This window comes from Mobula birostris, chromosome 3 (assembly GCF_030028105.1).
Source record: "Mobula birostris isolate sMobBir1 chromosome 3, sMobBir1.hap1, whole genome shotgun sequence".
Taxonomy (NCBI): Eukaryota; Metazoa; Chordata; class Chondrichthyes; order Myliobatiformes; family Myliobatidae; genus Mobula; species Mobula birostris.
Window position 1 is genome coordinate 15,327,758 of NC_092372.1, and position 17,090 is coordinate 15,344,847.

A 17,090-nucleotide genomic window follows, 5' to 3' on the forward strand; every position below is an offset into this window, starting at 1 on the left:
GCCATTCGGCCCACATTGTTGTGCTGAACCAACTAAAGAGTAAATCGAAAACACCCAAACACTGATCCCTCCTACCTACAAGCATGTCCATATCCCTCCAACTTCTTTACACCCATGTGCCTATCCAAACGTCTCTTAAAAGCCTCGAATGTATTTACCTCTACCACCATACCAGGCAGTGCATTCCTGGCATCCACCACTCTCTGGGTAAAAAACTTACCCCTCACATCCTCCCTGAACCTACCCCTTCTCACTTACAATGCATGCCTTCTGGTATTAGACTTTCAACACTGAGAGGAGGATACTCTCTGTTCACCCTATGCCACTCATAATCTTGTGAACCATTATCAAATCTCCCCTTAGCCTCCACTGCTCCAGAGAAAATAACCCAAGTTTGTCCAGCCTCTCATAACAGCTCATGCCCTCTAAATCAGGCAGCATCCTGGTAAACCTCTTCTGCACCCTCTCCAAATCCTTCCTATAGCGGGATGACCAGATCTTGTTGGAACCTCTTGGCATTTTATCACTGGTATCGACACAGGAAGTTTTGAATCTTATAATTTATGCTACAACTTCAACTTCTCCTAAAATGACTTAACACATTTGGTAAATAGATTTTATTATTGTCACATGTACAAAAGTATGCTGAATATCATATACTGTGTACTGTTCATACAGATCAATGCATGACTACTGTAATTTTTAACTATTTTAATTTTCAGATGCTCCATTTTCACTTCCTTCTCCCTTAGTTTAAAGTGGTTTGCATGTAATTTTGTAAGTTTGCAGGCAGGAACGAGGGGCACCGCTACAGTAGTGTAGCGGTTAGTGCGGCACTATTACAGCTCGGTGTGCCGGGAGTTCAGAGTTCAATCCCAGCACCGTTCTGTAAGGAGACCCTGTACGTCCATTTCTGCCACAGTAGCGTAGTAGTTAGTGTGATGTTATTACAGCTCAGGGCATTGCTGGAGTTTGGAGTTCAATTCCAGCATCCTCTGTAAGAAATTTGTACGTCTTTGCCTCCCATAAGCACACCAGTTTTCTCCAGATTCTCTGGATTACTCTCACAGTCCAAAGAGGCACCAGTTAAAGTTCAAAGTAAATTTTATTATCAGAGTACATATACAACTCTGGGATTCATCTACTTGTGGGCACACTCAGCAAATTTATATAATAGTAACTTTAACAGGATCAATGAAAAATCAACCAGAGTGCAGAAGACAACAAACTGTGCAAATGTAAATATAATTAAATAACAAGAACACAAGATAACGAGATAAAGAGTCTTTTAAAGTAAGATCATTGGTTATGAGAAAATTTCAATGATGGGACAAGTGAGTGTAGTTATCCCCTTTTATTCGAGCACCTGATGGTTGTGGGGTTTTGAACCTGGTGGTGCAAGTCCTCAGGTTCGTCTACCTTCTACCTGATAGCAGCAGCGAGAAGAGAGCATGACATGGGTGGTGGGGATCTCTGATGATGTAAATTGACCATAAGATATAGGAGCAGAATTAGGCCATTTGTTCCATTGAAACTGCTCTGCCATTTTATCATGGCTGATGCATTTCCCATTTCGGTCCCAATCTCCTGCCTTCTCTCCATATCCCTTCCTGCCCGGATCAATCAAGAATCTATCAACCTCTGCCTTAAATGTACTAGTGACTTGGCCTCCACAGCTGCTTTTGGCAACGAATTCCACAGATTCACCACTTTCTGCCGCAAGAAATTCTTCCTTATCTCCATTCTGAATGGATAGCCCTCCATCCTGAGCCTGTGTCCTCTGGTGTTAGACTCGCCCACAATAGGAAACATCCCCTCCAATCCACTCTATCATGGTCTTTCAACATTCGATGACTTTTACTCCACTGAATATCTTTCCAAATGAAGGAGAAATGTATGTTTTGGAGAATGATACTCCACTGCTGATGTTTGGTTTATTTTTTATTCCAGGCTGACATACCCAATAGATTTGAAATGAAACTGCAAAGAGGAAACATTCTAGAAGAATCATACAGACGGATCATGTCCTTAAAGCGACCAGACGTGTTGAAGGCTCGACTTTGGATAGAATTTGAGTCAGAGAAAGGACTTGATTATGGAGGCGTTGCAAGAGAATGGTTCTTCCTTTTATCCAAGGAAATGTTTAATCCTTACTATGGGCTTTTCGAGTATTCGGCCACGTAAGTATGGGATGTCTTGTTAGCTGTAGAAAAATAACCTTTTTCAAACTTTAGCAACTTAATTAAGTACACCTGTACACCTACTAATTGATGCAAAGAACACAATGCGTAATATTCCAAGTGTGGTCTGACCAATGTCTTATAAAGCCTCGGCGTTACATTCTTGCTTTTACATTACAAGGATGTAATGCTGAGAATTATAAGGCACTTGGAGTATTCTGAGCAGTTTTAGACCCCTGATCGAAGAAAGGATGTGCTGACATAGGAGAGGGTATATAGGAGATTCATGAAAATGATTCCAGGAATGAAAGGGTTACCATGAGGAGCATTTGGAGGCTATGGGCCTATACTTCCTGGAATTTAGCAATATGGGGAATCTCATTTAAACTTACTGAATGTTGAATGGCTTCGATAGAGTGTATGCGGAGAGCAAGTTTCCTGTAGTAGGCGATTCTAGGACCAGAGGGTACAACCTCAGAATAGGGAGATGTCCATTTGAAGCGGAGATGAGGAGGAATTTCTTGAGCCTGAGGCTGGTGAATCTGTGGAATTCAATGCCACAGGCAGCCGTGGAGGACAAATCATTAGCTGTATTTAAGGCGGAGGTTGACAGGTTATAGGGGAAGGCAGGGGAATGGAGTTGTGTGGGATGTGGATCAGCCATGATGAAATGGTGGAGCAGACTCGATGGGCCGAATGGCCAATTCTGCCTCCTGTGTTTTATTGGCTATATTCTAGTTCTCTCAAAATGAGTGCTAATCTCCAGAGAGGAACTCTACTGTTACTGCCTGCTTTCCAGTTGCCAGTGGCATTGCACTGTCCCTCATGGGGTGGGTGTTCAGGTGATGCTGGCAGAACATTAGAAACCATGCAACTGCAAAAGTATAGTTCAGTGGTGAGGATAGTATCGTTGTCAGCTGTGCCAGTGTGATGCAAACCCCCATTCTCAGAATGTTTGAACCCCGTTACAATGTTGGCCGTGTCTTCTTCTTCCTCTTCTTCTTCTTGGGCCCTCAGCTCCCAGTAGAGCTGAGGTCACTGTTGACTTCCCATCTCCATCGTCCAAAGTCGATGGTATGGTTGGAGTTCATCAATGTTTCTGTAATCCATTGTATCCACTGCACAAGGGATTGTCCTATACAGCTTCACCAGGGCCCTGTTGGCCGGCCTTACCCGTTTACACCTCTCACAATGGAGACGTGGGGTTGGACTTTGAGAGGCAGCCATGTGTTCCAGAAAGCAATTAAAAATGGCAGGGATGACATTTATTCAGCTCAATCCCAAGCACAGTCTGACTCTTCTGCTGGGTGTCAAAGTGCTCTCAATATTCAGGATAAAAAGCATCAAGATTTTGAAATTAATTGGCTGTTGTTTTTCTTACCATTCATAACATCTCTACTTTTTTAAAATCTAGAGATAGGTCCTTCCGTGTAGGTGTAGACCCTTCTGGCCCTTCAAGCTGCCCCGCCCCAGCAAGCCCTGACAACCCCGATTAACCCTAACCAGATCCGGGTATAAATTACAAAGACTCCACACGTCTTCAGACAGAGGGAGGAAACCAGCACACCGGAGGAAAACCCATGCATCCACGTGGAGGATGTACAGAGACTGTTGACATTGCACTCCAGGCTCCAACGTCCTGAGCTGTAATAGCATTGCGATAACTGTCCCCTATCTGCCAATTGTTTATTCACTTGCATTTTATTAATGCTTGCTACATGCATGTTGGCTTCCAAACGTATTGAAGCAATGTTACTGAGATGGTTAATGTTTACACTTTCATAAATCATATTTCATCCTCGTCAAGCAATTCAGATCTTAAGTTCATATAATTAAAGTTTTGTCAGAAGCCTATGAACAGTCATTAATTGTTCAGTTTTACTTAACCCTAACAGAGTAATTAATTAACATACATCAAAGTTGCTGGTGAATGCAGCAGGCCAGGCAGCATCTCTAGGAAGAGGTGCAGTCGACGTTTCAGGCCGAGACCCTTCGTCAGCACTAACTGAAGGAAGAGTTAGTAAGAGATTTGAAAGTGGGAGGGGGAGGGGGAGATCCCAAATGATAAGAGAAGACAGGAGGGGGAGCCAAGAACTGGACAGGTGATTGGTAAAGGGGATACGAGAGAATCGTGGGAAAGGAGTAATTAATTGTTTTCTTTAGTATTTTAAATTTACCTTCTTTCTAAAATTCATTTCAGAGACAATTACACACTTCAGATTAACCCAAACTCTGGTCTTTGTAATGAAGATCATCTTTCCTACTTCAAGTTCATTGGCCGTGTGGCTGGAATGGCTGTGCACCATGGCAAGCTTCTGGATGGTAAATTAGATTGTTTCATATTATTTCAGTACAAGTGGAATTCAATTGACCCATTTAACCATTTAAAAGCTGGTAATAATCATAAAAGTGACTGTTTCATAACTGCGCTGGCATTGGAGATGGTCTAGAGCAGTTTCACAGGAACTATTCCAGGAATGAAAGGGTTAATGTATGAGATGCTTTTGATGGCTGTGGGCCTGAAATTGCTGGAATTTAGCCCCAACTCTTATGTCAGAATGCTATTCATTGAATTTAGTTCGGCATTCTATACTGTGATCCCCACCAAGCTGATCATCAAACTTCGCCAGCTTGGTATCAGCTCATCCCTCTGCAATTGGACCTTGGACTTTCTGACTAACAGACCCCAATGAGTTAAGTTAGACAACCTCTCCTCCTCCACTCTCCCCCTGAACATGCATGCATGTTACTGAGATGGTTAATGTTTACACCCTCATAAATCATATTTCATCCTCGTCAAGCAATTCAGATCTTAAGTTCATATAATTAAAGTTTTGTCAGAAGCCTATGACAGGCATGCCTCAAGGCTGTGTGCTGATCCCTCATCTGTACTCCCTTTTCACCTCTGACTGTGTTCCTGTACATGGTTCTAACTCCATAATCAAGTTCGCAGATGACACCACCGTGGTTGGCCTGATCACAGGGGATGACGAGATGGCCTATGGGGACAAGGTCCAGCACCTGGCCGCGTGGTGTGCCGACAACAACCTGGCCCTTAACACCCAGAAGACCAAGGAGATCTTGTGGACTTCAGCCATGCTAGGAGCCACACTTACGTCCCCATCTACATCAACGGAGCTGTAGTGGAGCGTGTATTAAGCTTAAAATTCCTTGATGTCCACATTTCCAAGGACCTCACCTGGTCCCTAAACTCCTCCATCCTGATCAAAAAGGTGCAACATAACCTTTATTTCCTGCGGAGCATCAAGAAAGCTCACCTCTGTCCCAGGATACCGACGGACTTTTACCGCTGTACCATTGAGAGCATACTCACCAACTGCATCTCAGAGTGGTATGGCAATTGTCCCGTATCGGACCGCAAAGCACTCCAGCGTGTGGTGAAAACTGCCCAGTAGATTATCGGCACCCAATTGCCCACCTTTGAGAACATCTACCATAAACGCTACCTCGGTCGCGCGAAAAGCATTATCAAGGATGCATTTCACCCTAACGATGGACTTTTTACTCTCCTCCCATCCGGTAGGCGCTACAGGAGCCTCCGCTCCCGCACCAGCAGGCGCAGGAAGAGCTTCTTCCCTGAGGCTGTGACCCTGCTGAACCTCACATCACAGCGCTAAGCAGTATTGCACCTATATTGTACTGTCTCAGTACTTTTATATTTGTGTGCTGTAGCACTTACTTTTTATTTGCAGTTATTTTGTAAATAACACTATTCTTTGCATTTCTGGTCAGATGCTAACTGCATTTTATTGGCTTTGTATCTGTACTCAGCACAATGACAATAAAGTTGAATCTAATCTAATCTAATCGAAAAAGTATGGGGGTGGGGGGGACCTCATTGAACCCTAATGAATATTGAAAGGCCCGGATAGAGTGGACGTGGAGAGGATGTTTCCTTTAGTAGACTGAGACAGACTCAGAATACAAGGATGTCCTTTTAGAACAGTTATGGAATGCGGGAGGAAACCTAAGCCCTAGAGAAAACCCATGTAGTCACAGAAGAATGCATAAACTCTTTACAGATGCCAGTGGAAATCGAACCCCAATCAATAATCCCTAGCACTGCAAACTGCTTTGTTACTATGCCGTCCACATTTTGAATACCACTGTCAGATGTCCTCACATTCTTTCCTTTTCCACAGCGTACAAGCTTAAAGGCTGATTTATACTTGTGCGTCAAATGTACGCCGTAAGTCACGCTGTAGTGTGATGTGCACCTCCCCAAAAAATGTAACTCACGTGTCATGGTGTGGCGACGCAGACCGCGACAACTGTGATTGATCCGCTTGGTAGCATCGCATTTCCTCATACGCATTTCCGGTTGCTTTTCTCCGCCATATCTGTACACTGATGCGAGACAAATGGTTGGAGATGATGAACCAAATCGTCAAATCTACCTGCCGACATCCGAAAATATTTGAAGTGCATTGCCTCGTCCATGTCTCTCACGAAGAAACTCAACACAGTGGCATAGAAACCTCACTGCCAACTAGCGTTTTGGCGGTGAATTGCAGAGCGACGCAGACACAACTACGCATGCTCGCTGCGGCGTAGGGCTACGCAAAAGTATAAATCAGGCCCATGGCGTAGCCCGTACGCACAAGTATAAATCAGCCTTTAGCGTCAATCCACATACAACACCTTTTCTTCTTGAATTATTTTGGTAAACTTCTTATGCACTTTCTCCAAGAATTTTACATCTTTTGAAAGGTATGGCGCTAAGTACTGGATGCAATGTTTTGCACTCCTAAAAAAACTCTACACGCTTCCATCTGGGTAGCCTCCGACCTGATATATTAATATCGATTTCTCCCTCCAGTAAAAAAAATTCCTCCCCCTCCCCTCCCTCTATTCCCCACTCTGACTTTTACCGCTTCTCACCTGCCTATCACCTTCTTGGGTCCACTCTTCCTCCCCTTTCTCCTATGGTCCCCTCTCCTCTCCCATCAGATTCTCTCTTCTCCAGCCCTTTACCTTTACCACCACCACCCACCCGGGGCGGGGCACGTCTCCACCCGGCTTCACCTATAAGACTAACTGGTATGTCTTTGGACTGTGGGAAGAAACCAGAGCTGCCAGAGGAAACCCACGTGGTCACGGGAAAATGTAGACTTCTTACAGGCAGTGCTGGGAATTGAACCTGAGTCACTGGTGCTGTAAAGCACTGTGCTAACCACTATGCTAACATGTCACCCAATATTGTTATGTCATTAATATTAGGCTTTATATCATGTTATTGCTGATTTGTGTATAGAAGGTGTGAAGAAGACTCTAATTAACATACTGACAAGCAGGTATAGTTGAAAGCTAGCAGAATTGCAAGGTTTTGTGATTGGACATGATGTGTGATTGAAAGCCAAAACTATGTAAATACAGAAAACCTGAAATAAATAAACACAAGGCGCTGGGAACTCTTGGAAAGTTAGGAGAGGGAACTGTTAAAATTTTATGTCATTAAATGTTTTATAAATAATAACAAAAGAAATTCATATTGGATGCACATAATTAAATATCAAGGATATCTCACGTGAGGCAAGACACAAAATGCTGGAGGAACTGAGTAGGTCAATCAGCACCTATGTAGGGGAATCAACTTTGACTTTTTATTCCCCTCCTTAGATGCTACCTGAATTGCTGGGTTTCTCTAGCATTTTTTTGTGTGGCTGTGGGTTTCCAGCACCTGCAGATTTTCTTGTGCGTATGTGATGTGAATTTTCTGTGATTGAGGCCACAGGATAATGTGTTCATTACAGCATTACCTAGAAATGGGGGGTAAAAGGAGAACTTTCCATATTTCTGCCACGTTACAAATCATGGCATGCAAGTTTCATTATTATTTTTCTTGTAGTGAAGAACCCAGAATTGAGCGTTGCAGGTTTGTTCAAAGCTCTATCTCCTGTTCATGACTGTATAATTGAGGCCCAATAACCTTGTGAGTTCTCATCCAGTCCATCCTTCTTGTTCTCATCTCAGGCTTCTTCATCAGACCATTTTACAAGATGATGTTGGGAAAATCGATCACATTGAAAGACATGGAGTCTGTGGTGAGTACCAAAGTTATACCATAGGAAAATTAGACTTCCGTATAAACACAGAAAGTATTATACCACATAATTGTTTGTGAATTTTTGTCTAAATTTGTACATTGATATAATTTTAGACCCTATATCCATGTCACAATAACATCATTAGACACAGGAGGGCACAGGCCATTTGGCCCATTGAGTCTGAACTGCAATTCTATGATGGCTGATTTATTATCCCACTTAACCCCATTATCTTGCCTTCTCCCTGCAAACTTTTTACACCATTACTAATTACGCATTTATCAGCCTCTACTTTTAATATACCCCATGACTTGGCCTTTACAGCTGTCTGTGGCAATGCATTCCACAGATTCACCACCCTCTGGCTAAAGAAATTCCTCCTCAACTCTATCCTAATGGTACGTCCTCCTATTCTGAAGCTGTACCCTCAAGTCCTAGACTCCTCCGCTATTGGAAATATCCTCTCCATGTTCACTCTGTCTAGGCCTTTCACTATTGTAGGCCATATCTCGGGTAATGATGAGTTTGAGTACAGAGAGAAATTAAGAACCTGGTGGCATGGTGTGAAGACAATAACCTATCCCTAAACGTTGGCAAGACGAAGGAATTGGTTGTTGACTTCAGAAGGAGTAGCGGACCACATGACCCAATTTACATTGGTGGTGCGCAAGTGGAACAGGTCAAAAGCTTTAAGTTCCTTGGGGTCAATATCACAAATGACCTGACTTGGTCCAACCAAGCAGAGTCCACTGCCAAGAAGGCCCACCAGCGCCTTTACTTCCTGAGAAAACTAAAGAAATTTGGCCTGTCCACTAAACCCCTCACTAATTTTTATAGATGCACCGTAGAAAGCATTCTTCTAGGGTGCATCACAACCTGGTATGGAAGTTGTCCTGTCCAAGACCGAAAGAAGCTGCAGAAGATCGTGAACACAGTGCAGCACATCACACAAACCAATCTTCTGTCCATGGACTCACTTTACACCGCACGCTGTCAGAGCAGTGCTGCCAGGATAATCAAGGACATGACCCACCCAGCCAACAGACTTTTCGTCCCTCTTCCCTCTGGGAGAAGGTTCAGGAGCTTGAAGACTCGTACGGCCAGATTTGGGAACAGCTTCTTTCCAACTGTGATAAGACTGCTGAACGGATCCTGACCCGGATCTGGGCCGTACCCTCCAAATATCCGGACCTGCATCTCAGTTTTTTTGTACTACCTTACTTTCCATTTTTCTATTTTCTATTTATGATTTGTAATTTAGATTTTTGATATTTACTATTTTTGATATTTAATATTTGTAACCCAGGGAGTGTGAAGCGCAGAATCAAATATCACTGTGATGATTGTACGTTCTAGTACCAATTGTTTGGCGACAATAAAGTATTTAATAGGTTTCAGTGAGATTCTCCCCCCCCCCACTCTAAACTCCAGTGAGCACAGGCCCAGAGCCATCAAACACTCCTCAGACATTAACCCTTTATTCCCAACATTCTGTTACTCCTGATCTTTTTTTCTCTCTTTCTGCTTATTTCTCCTAGTGTTGGTTGGCTCCCAGCCATGTGTTGTGCAGTATATTACTGATAAGTATGTGATAACATGCCAATAATCTTAATTCCACATCTTTGATACATAGCCTGGATGGCTTCTGACATTAAAAACTGATTTTTAAGTTCTAGGACTCTTTGAAATTTTTTTTAGTAATATTTGAGGTATTTTTAATTAAAATTAGAAAGTATTGAATTAGATCTAATGGCAGAAGAAATTAATTACTGAGAGTTCTCCAATGCACAATTCATGGAGACTAATCATTTAAGTATGTTAAGTTGAACTGTTATTTATAGTTTATAAATATCCAGTATAAATTATGGACAGTCTCGATATCAGTCACTATTTTTTGAATGGCCGGATTTCTATTGTATTTATTTTCCTTTTTAAATATTCCTAACTTTTCCTAACCTACAATATTTTATTTATGCTCTTTACTTTGTTTATCTCTGCGTAATTCATTTTGTAGATTTGGAGTGACAAGGTAGTGTAGTAGCTAGCACAATGCCTTACAGTAGGGGCGACCCGGGCTCAATTCCCGCTGCTGCCAGGAAACAAGTTGCCACTGCCTTTTCCCAGGGTGGCAGTGGCCAATGCCAGAAAACATCCATTTACGGTGATTGAGACCATAATACCATCAGATATAGACATTGATCCTGCTGTGTCATTCAATCCTGGCCAATTTACTTCCCTCTCAAACCCATTCTCCTTCCCTCTCCCCATATCCTTTGACACCGTTACTAATCGAGATCCTATCAACCTCCGCTTTAAATATACCTAATTACTTGGCCTCTACAGCTGTCTATGATAATGAATTCCATATATTCACCACCCTCTACCTAAAGAAATCCTCCTCATCTCTTTTATAAAGTGACATCCTTGTACTCTGAGGTCCTAGACTGCCATTATTGGAAGCATCCTCTGCATGTCCACTCTATGTAGACCTGTCACTGCATTCATCAGTTATGTGACATCCCCCAGCACAAACCTCGAACTGGATAGGTCATTGACACAAATGACACATTTTACTGTGCAAAATATATATAGCTAGAGTGCCTCGGACTTTTGCACAGTACTGTATTTGTCAACGTGGAGTGGAAAGCGAGTTTGTAGATCTGACAGGAGCAGTACAGTGCAATACACAAAATTACTACAGTACTGTGCAAAAGGCTTAGGCACCCTGGCTATATATATGTGCCTAAGGTTTTTCAGCAGTACTGTATATATGACAAATAAAGCTAATCTTATTCGTATTGCATTTAGTTTTTAATCCTGTTCTGTTCTAGGATGGTGAATATTTCAATTCTTTAAGATGGATTCTTGAAAACGACCCCACAGAGCTGGACCTCAGATTCTGCACAGATGAAGAAAATTTTGGGCAGGTAAGTGAGCATCTAGCCTCCTCTCAGATTTTAAGAATGCAAGATTTCGAGCGAGTCGTCGTGATGATATTAATAAATCATCAACGTTTTGAAAACTCCAATAATATCAATTAACCAAATTTGAAATGGGTAAACTTATTTGATCACAATTTATCATCAAATTTTAATGAATCTGAATGTACTGATGCTTTAGGAAGCTGAATGATCCTGGTCAAAATGAAATGCTGGCATAAATATCAAACTTCAAGCAAAGAAGCAAATCCTGATGTGTGCTTAAATGTGCTTAACTCTCTTGCAACATCTGCTGTCTAGGATGTGGGCTTAGTGACACAGATCTTTTTAAATCATATTACTTTAAGTTATTATCAAACATGCTCATTATTTTCAGAAATTTTAATAGAACTTTGTGTATCTCTGAACGTCAGGAATGTTTAAAGGCTGTTCATGTTTAGTATCAGCCTTGACAGCAGACAAACTCACTTCTGAGTCCTGATGAAGGGTCTCAGCCTGAAACGTCAACTGTTTATTCCCGTCCATAGATGCTGCCTGACCTGCTGAGTTCCTCCAGCATTTTGTGCCTGTTGTTCTGAGTTTTGCCTTATGTCAAGAAACCCTCCAGGGAAGTTGTGGAGTGGGTTTATTATTTAAATTTCATAGTAAATTTATTATCAAAGTACGTATTTATCACCAATGAAATTTATTTGCTTATGGGCATTCACAGTAGAACAAAGAAATATAGAAGAATCAATGAAAAACTACATATGTCACATGTACCAAGATACAGTGAAAAGCTTGTCTTGCTTACTGTCCATACAGATCACACAGTGCATTGCGGTAGAAAAGTTAAAACAATGAAAATGTAGACTAACATGTAAAAGCAACCGAATGAGTGCAGTGCAGGTAAATGATAAGGTGCAAGATCATAACAAGGTAGATTGTGAGGCCAAGAGTCCATCTTATCATACAAGTAGCTCACTTCTCTCTGCTGCCAGAAAACAGGTTGCCATCTTGTGCTCCCTGCCGAATTCAAAACATGGTGGGCCAGCAAAATCAGCTCACCACATCTAGCACTGGAGAACCAGGTATCTGAGGTGATAGTTCCATGCCAGGTCTCATTACATAAGCCAGTTACCAGGTTGGGATGTGTAATGATCTATGAGAAGTGACCATAAGACCATAAGATTTAGGAGCAGAAGTAGGCCATTCAGCCCGTTGAGTCTGCTCCGCCATTCAATCATGGGCTGATCCACTTCATCCAGTCATCCCCACTCCCCTGCTTTCACCCTGTACCCTTTGACGCCCTGAAGTGACTTGTCTTGTGAATAATGGACCTGAAGTAGATGATGTAGACCATAAGGTACAAGAGCAAAATTAGGCCTTTCAGCCCTTGGAGTCTGCTCCACCATTCTACCATGGCTGATTTATTATCCCTCTCCACCCCCATTCTCCTGACTTCTCCCTGTAACCTTTGGTGCCCTTACTAATCAAGAACCTATCAACCTCCACTTTAAATATACCAAATGACATGGCCACAGTTCTCTGTGGCAATGAATTTCACAGATTCACCATTCTATGGCTAAAGAAATTCATACTAATCTCTGTTTTAAAAGGGCTAATTTCTATTCGGAGGCCTAAACTCACCTGCTATTGGAAACATCCATGTTCACTGTATCCAGGTCAGGGTTCCTAAGCTTTTTAATGCCATGGGCCCCTGCTGCAAATCGACAGGTGTGGGGATGACAGGCTGGGGAACGCCTGATCTAGACCTTTTGATATTTGGTAGGTTTCAATGAGATCCCCCAGTAACAACATCCATTTGATAGTTTAACTGTCTTGCCACATCTGCTGTCTGGGAACAGTTTGCATTTTGAGTGATACACTCTCAGAACATCTGTAATCATCTTGATGACTATTGGTCATGGAAATTCCCTGAAAAGGTAGCCTACAGTCATCCTAGAAACCTATCGAATTTTGAAAGGCCTAGAAAGATTGGTGTGTGGGGAGGATGTTTCCTATTGTGTATGAGTCTCTGACCAGAGGGTACAGACTCAAAATAGAAGGTCGTCCTTTTACAACAGATCTGAGGAAGAATTTCTTTAGCCAGAGGGTGGTGAATCTGTTGAATTCATTACCACAGGCAATTGTGGAAGGTGGAGCAGACTTGATGGGTCGAATGGCCTAATTCAGCTTCTGTATCTTATGGTCTTATTGTACCCATTCTCCTTACTAGAAATCATCTTGCTGAATGATTACTATTTATAAATATTCATTTCAATAAAAGGAATGAAATGCAGTGCATGTTTCGTGAGTGTGAAGGACACTGATTGTAGTTCTCTGTGTTGCATTTGAGTACTGTATCATCATCTTGTCAGCCTCCCTGTTGTGCAGTTTCACTCATTTGGCTTGTCCTCCATAGACCTACCAAGTGGATCTGAAACCCAATGGTTCAGACATGGTGGTTACCAATGAAAACAAAAGGGAGTATATCGAGTAAGTGAATGTTTATTTAATTTAATAGTCTTCTCTCCTCTTGCAGTAATAGTTCCTCTCTACTTCAAGCAACTATTCCTCATGAATGCTTTGAAAATGCCAATCATAAGACCAGTTAACCTCCTAAATTCATTGAAATGTGTGCCAAGAACCCTCCTCATAATTCAACCTTTTGCATCCAGGTATCAGTTTAATAAATAGAATAAGACGTAGGAGCAGAATTAGGCCAATCAGTCCATCGAGTCTGCACCGTCAAACCATCATGGCTGATTTCTTATCCCTCTCAACCCCATTCTTTTGTCTTCTCCTTTGATGATTTTGCTAAAAGATAATCTGTCAATCTCCGCTTTGATTTCCATACCCAATGATTTGTCCTCCACAGTCATCTTTGGCAGTGAATTCCACAGATTCACCACCCTCTGGCTAAAGAATATCCTCCTTATCTCTATTCTAACAAGACATCCTTATATTATGAGGCATTGCTCTCTCGTTCTAAACTCTCCCATGGTTAGAAACATCCTCTCCACTTCCATTTTATCTTCGTTCATTATGTGCCGTGTCACATGACATCGATTATCATGGACTTTCCATGACCATGATTATTCTTGGCAAATTTTTTTAACAGAAGTGGTTTGCCATTGCCTTCTTCTGGGCAATCTCTTTACTAGATGGGTGAACCCAGCCATTATCAATACTCTTCAGAGATTGTCTACCTGCCATCAGTGGCCACATAACCAGGACTTATGATATGCACCAGCTGCTCATACGATCTTCAACCACCTGCTCCCGTGGCTTCACGTGGCCCTGACTGGGGGCTAAGCAGGTGCTACACCTTGCCCAAGAGTGACCTGCAGGCTAGCGGAGGGAAGGAGCACCTTACACCTCCTTTGGTAGCGACGTAGCTCCACACCACCACCCACCATTCTATCTGGGCCTTTTAATATTCAATAAGTTGGTGCCAAACGTATTGCTCCATGAGCCTTTCCTTTGGTGAGTCCAAGAGGAGGATCTTGACGACTGGGCACCTCAGGATCTCCATACCTTCCACCCAGGCTCGTGATGATGATCGTCATCACCCATTGTCCTTTAAGACAGATGGATGCCAACAACAACAAAGTTTCAATGAAATCCCCCCACATTCTTCTAAACTCCAGCAAATACAGGCCCAGAGCCATCAAATGCTCCTCATGATCTCCAAGGCATAAAAACCCTCTCTCATGTATGTTGCTTTACAATTGTTCCGAGGTTAACAGGTGGTTTATACAAAGTATTATATGGCTTTAATTTTCTTATATAAGTCCTCCAAGCTGAAATTCAATTGGTATTTTTTATAATGTCCCAGAATAGTCCTTGAAATTTTAATTTCTTAAATACTTTGGCATTTCATCATTTCAGCACTGCCAGAGTTTAAAACTTATTATCATTTACTAAATATTTGGTTTTATTATTTCTTGTTCCAAACGGATGACTGCATTTGCCTGTATAGACAACCCATTTGTCATAATTCTGTCTTTCACTAAATCCATTAAGATCCAGTATATTTGCCTGACACATTATTTTTAGGATAAAGAGTCACTAAACCTGACATGCTCTCACATACCTTTTTTTAAAAATTGGGAATCTTCATCCCTTTTTTGTCAATTACCTTTGTTGATTTTAGTGGGTCAGTCTACAAATTTGATTTTTGCTCATTTGGGATGGTCCATTCTTTTCCTGTTCTGTTACACGATTATACATAGTAATTGTTTCTTTTTGGACTTGTCAATTCATTCCTTAAGTATAATTACAATTATTTTTGGAAATATAAATTGAAGTAAGAAGTCTCTCTGACTCCCACTATATGCAAAATTTCTAGCATATCTCATGACCCTAAACTAAATCTACATTTGAGGACTGAAAATTGAGTTATTTATTTATCTCAAATTGTTCTTCTCTAAAATTAGAATCTGCATGCCTAATTTTCCCATTGCTACTCAATGTTTTGAAGTCATAAAATCACGCAATGAAATTCTGTTTAATGTCATAATTTTGAATATTTGTTATAATAATATAAGTCTTTTGGAAGGATTAATAAAATGACATTAATCACAAAAATGATGAGGCATGTGACCCATCTGCTAGACCCTTCCATTGCCCATGTCAGGATCTGGCTGCTCATTGACCGTTACCAGATGTTTGTTCCTTCACAATCGTCATTGGTGGCATTATAGTCCCTTGTAAGGGTATTCATCCCCCAACCCTTTGTTCACGTAAATGAGCTTTAGAAGCAATGATTTTGATCAACTTAACTGAGAATTTTTATTTGTGAATCACATGTTGCTTTTTTTCCCCACACAAGAGCCCAAAAAAACAGGGAAAATTGTAAAGCATTGGCCGAGGTGCTGTATTAGGTTTCCACCACATGTGCCGTTTAGTGTCAAGGCCAAGAAGTTCCACATTAGTCTCATTCAATCACAAGACCTTCTCCTACATCATTACAGTATCTTCTAAGTGACACTTTGCAAAGTCTTTACAAGCAAGGATGTGCTTTTTATAGTGGTACGTATGGTGTAAATCTAATACTGCGCATGAGCCAGGTAACACCACCCCCACTGTAAAGTATGATGGAGGTAGCATGCCTATGGGGGTACTGTTCAGCAGCAGGGTTTGGAAATCTGGTCAGAACTGATGGGAAGATGAATGCTGCTAAATACGGAGAGATGAGGGATAAAAACTTATCCGTGTAAGCGGAACAAGCGCTACACATGCCCTTACACTTCCTCCCTTACCACCATTCAGGGCCCCAAACAGTCCTTCCAGGTGAGGCAACACTTCACCTGTGAGTCGGCTGGGGTGATATACTGCGTCCGGTGCTCCCGATGTGGCCTTTTATATATTGGCGAGACCCGACGCAGACTGGGAGACCGCTTTGCTGAACATCTACGCTCTGTCCGCCAGAGAAAGCAAGATCTCCCAGTGGCCACACATTTTAATTCCACATCCCATTCCTATTCTGACATGTCTATCCACAGCCTCCTCTACTGTAAAGATGAAGCCACACTCAGGTTGGAGGAACAACACCTTATATTCCATCTGGGTAGCCTCCAACCTGATGGCATGAACATTGACTTCTCTAACTTCCGCTAAGGCCCCATCTCCCCCTCGTACCCCATCTGTTACTTATTTTTATACACACATTCTTTCTCTCACTCTCCTTTTTCTCCCTCTGTCCCTCTGAATATACCTCTTGCCCATCCTCTGGGTTCCCCTTCCCTTGTTTTTCTTCCCGAACCTCCTGTCCCATGATCCTCTCTTATCCCTTTTGCCTATCACCTGTCCAGCTCTTGGCTCCATCCCTCCCCCTCCTGTCTTCTCCTATCATTTTGGATCTCCCCCCTCCCCCTCCAACTTTCAAATTCCTTACTCACTCTTCCTTCAGTTAGTCC

General features: G+C 42.0%; 1 protein-coding gene across 17 annotated transcripts in view; it reads left to right on the forward strand.

Moving 5' to 3' along the window:
* nedd4l (NEDD4 like E3 ubiquitin protein ligase) overlaps positions 1–17,090 on the forward strand; it is a 457,701-nt gene that overhangs the window by 407,592 nt on the left and 33,019 nt on the right. For all 17 annotated transcript variants that reach the window (XM_072252251.1, XM_072252258.1, XM_072252254.1 and 14 more), the window contains 5 exons: positions 1,951–2,180; positions 4,381–4,502; positions 8,175–8,245; positions 11,080–11,175; positions 13,592–13,665. In XM_072252251.1, the coding sequence (XP_072108352.1) occupies positions 1,951–2,180; positions 4,381–4,502; positions 8,175–8,245; positions 11,080–11,175; positions 13,592–13,665 (593 nt within the window). The remainder of the gene's footprint in view (positions 1–1,950; positions 2,181–4,380; positions 4,503–8,174; positions 8,246–11,079; positions 11,176–13,591; positions 13,666–17,090) is intronic.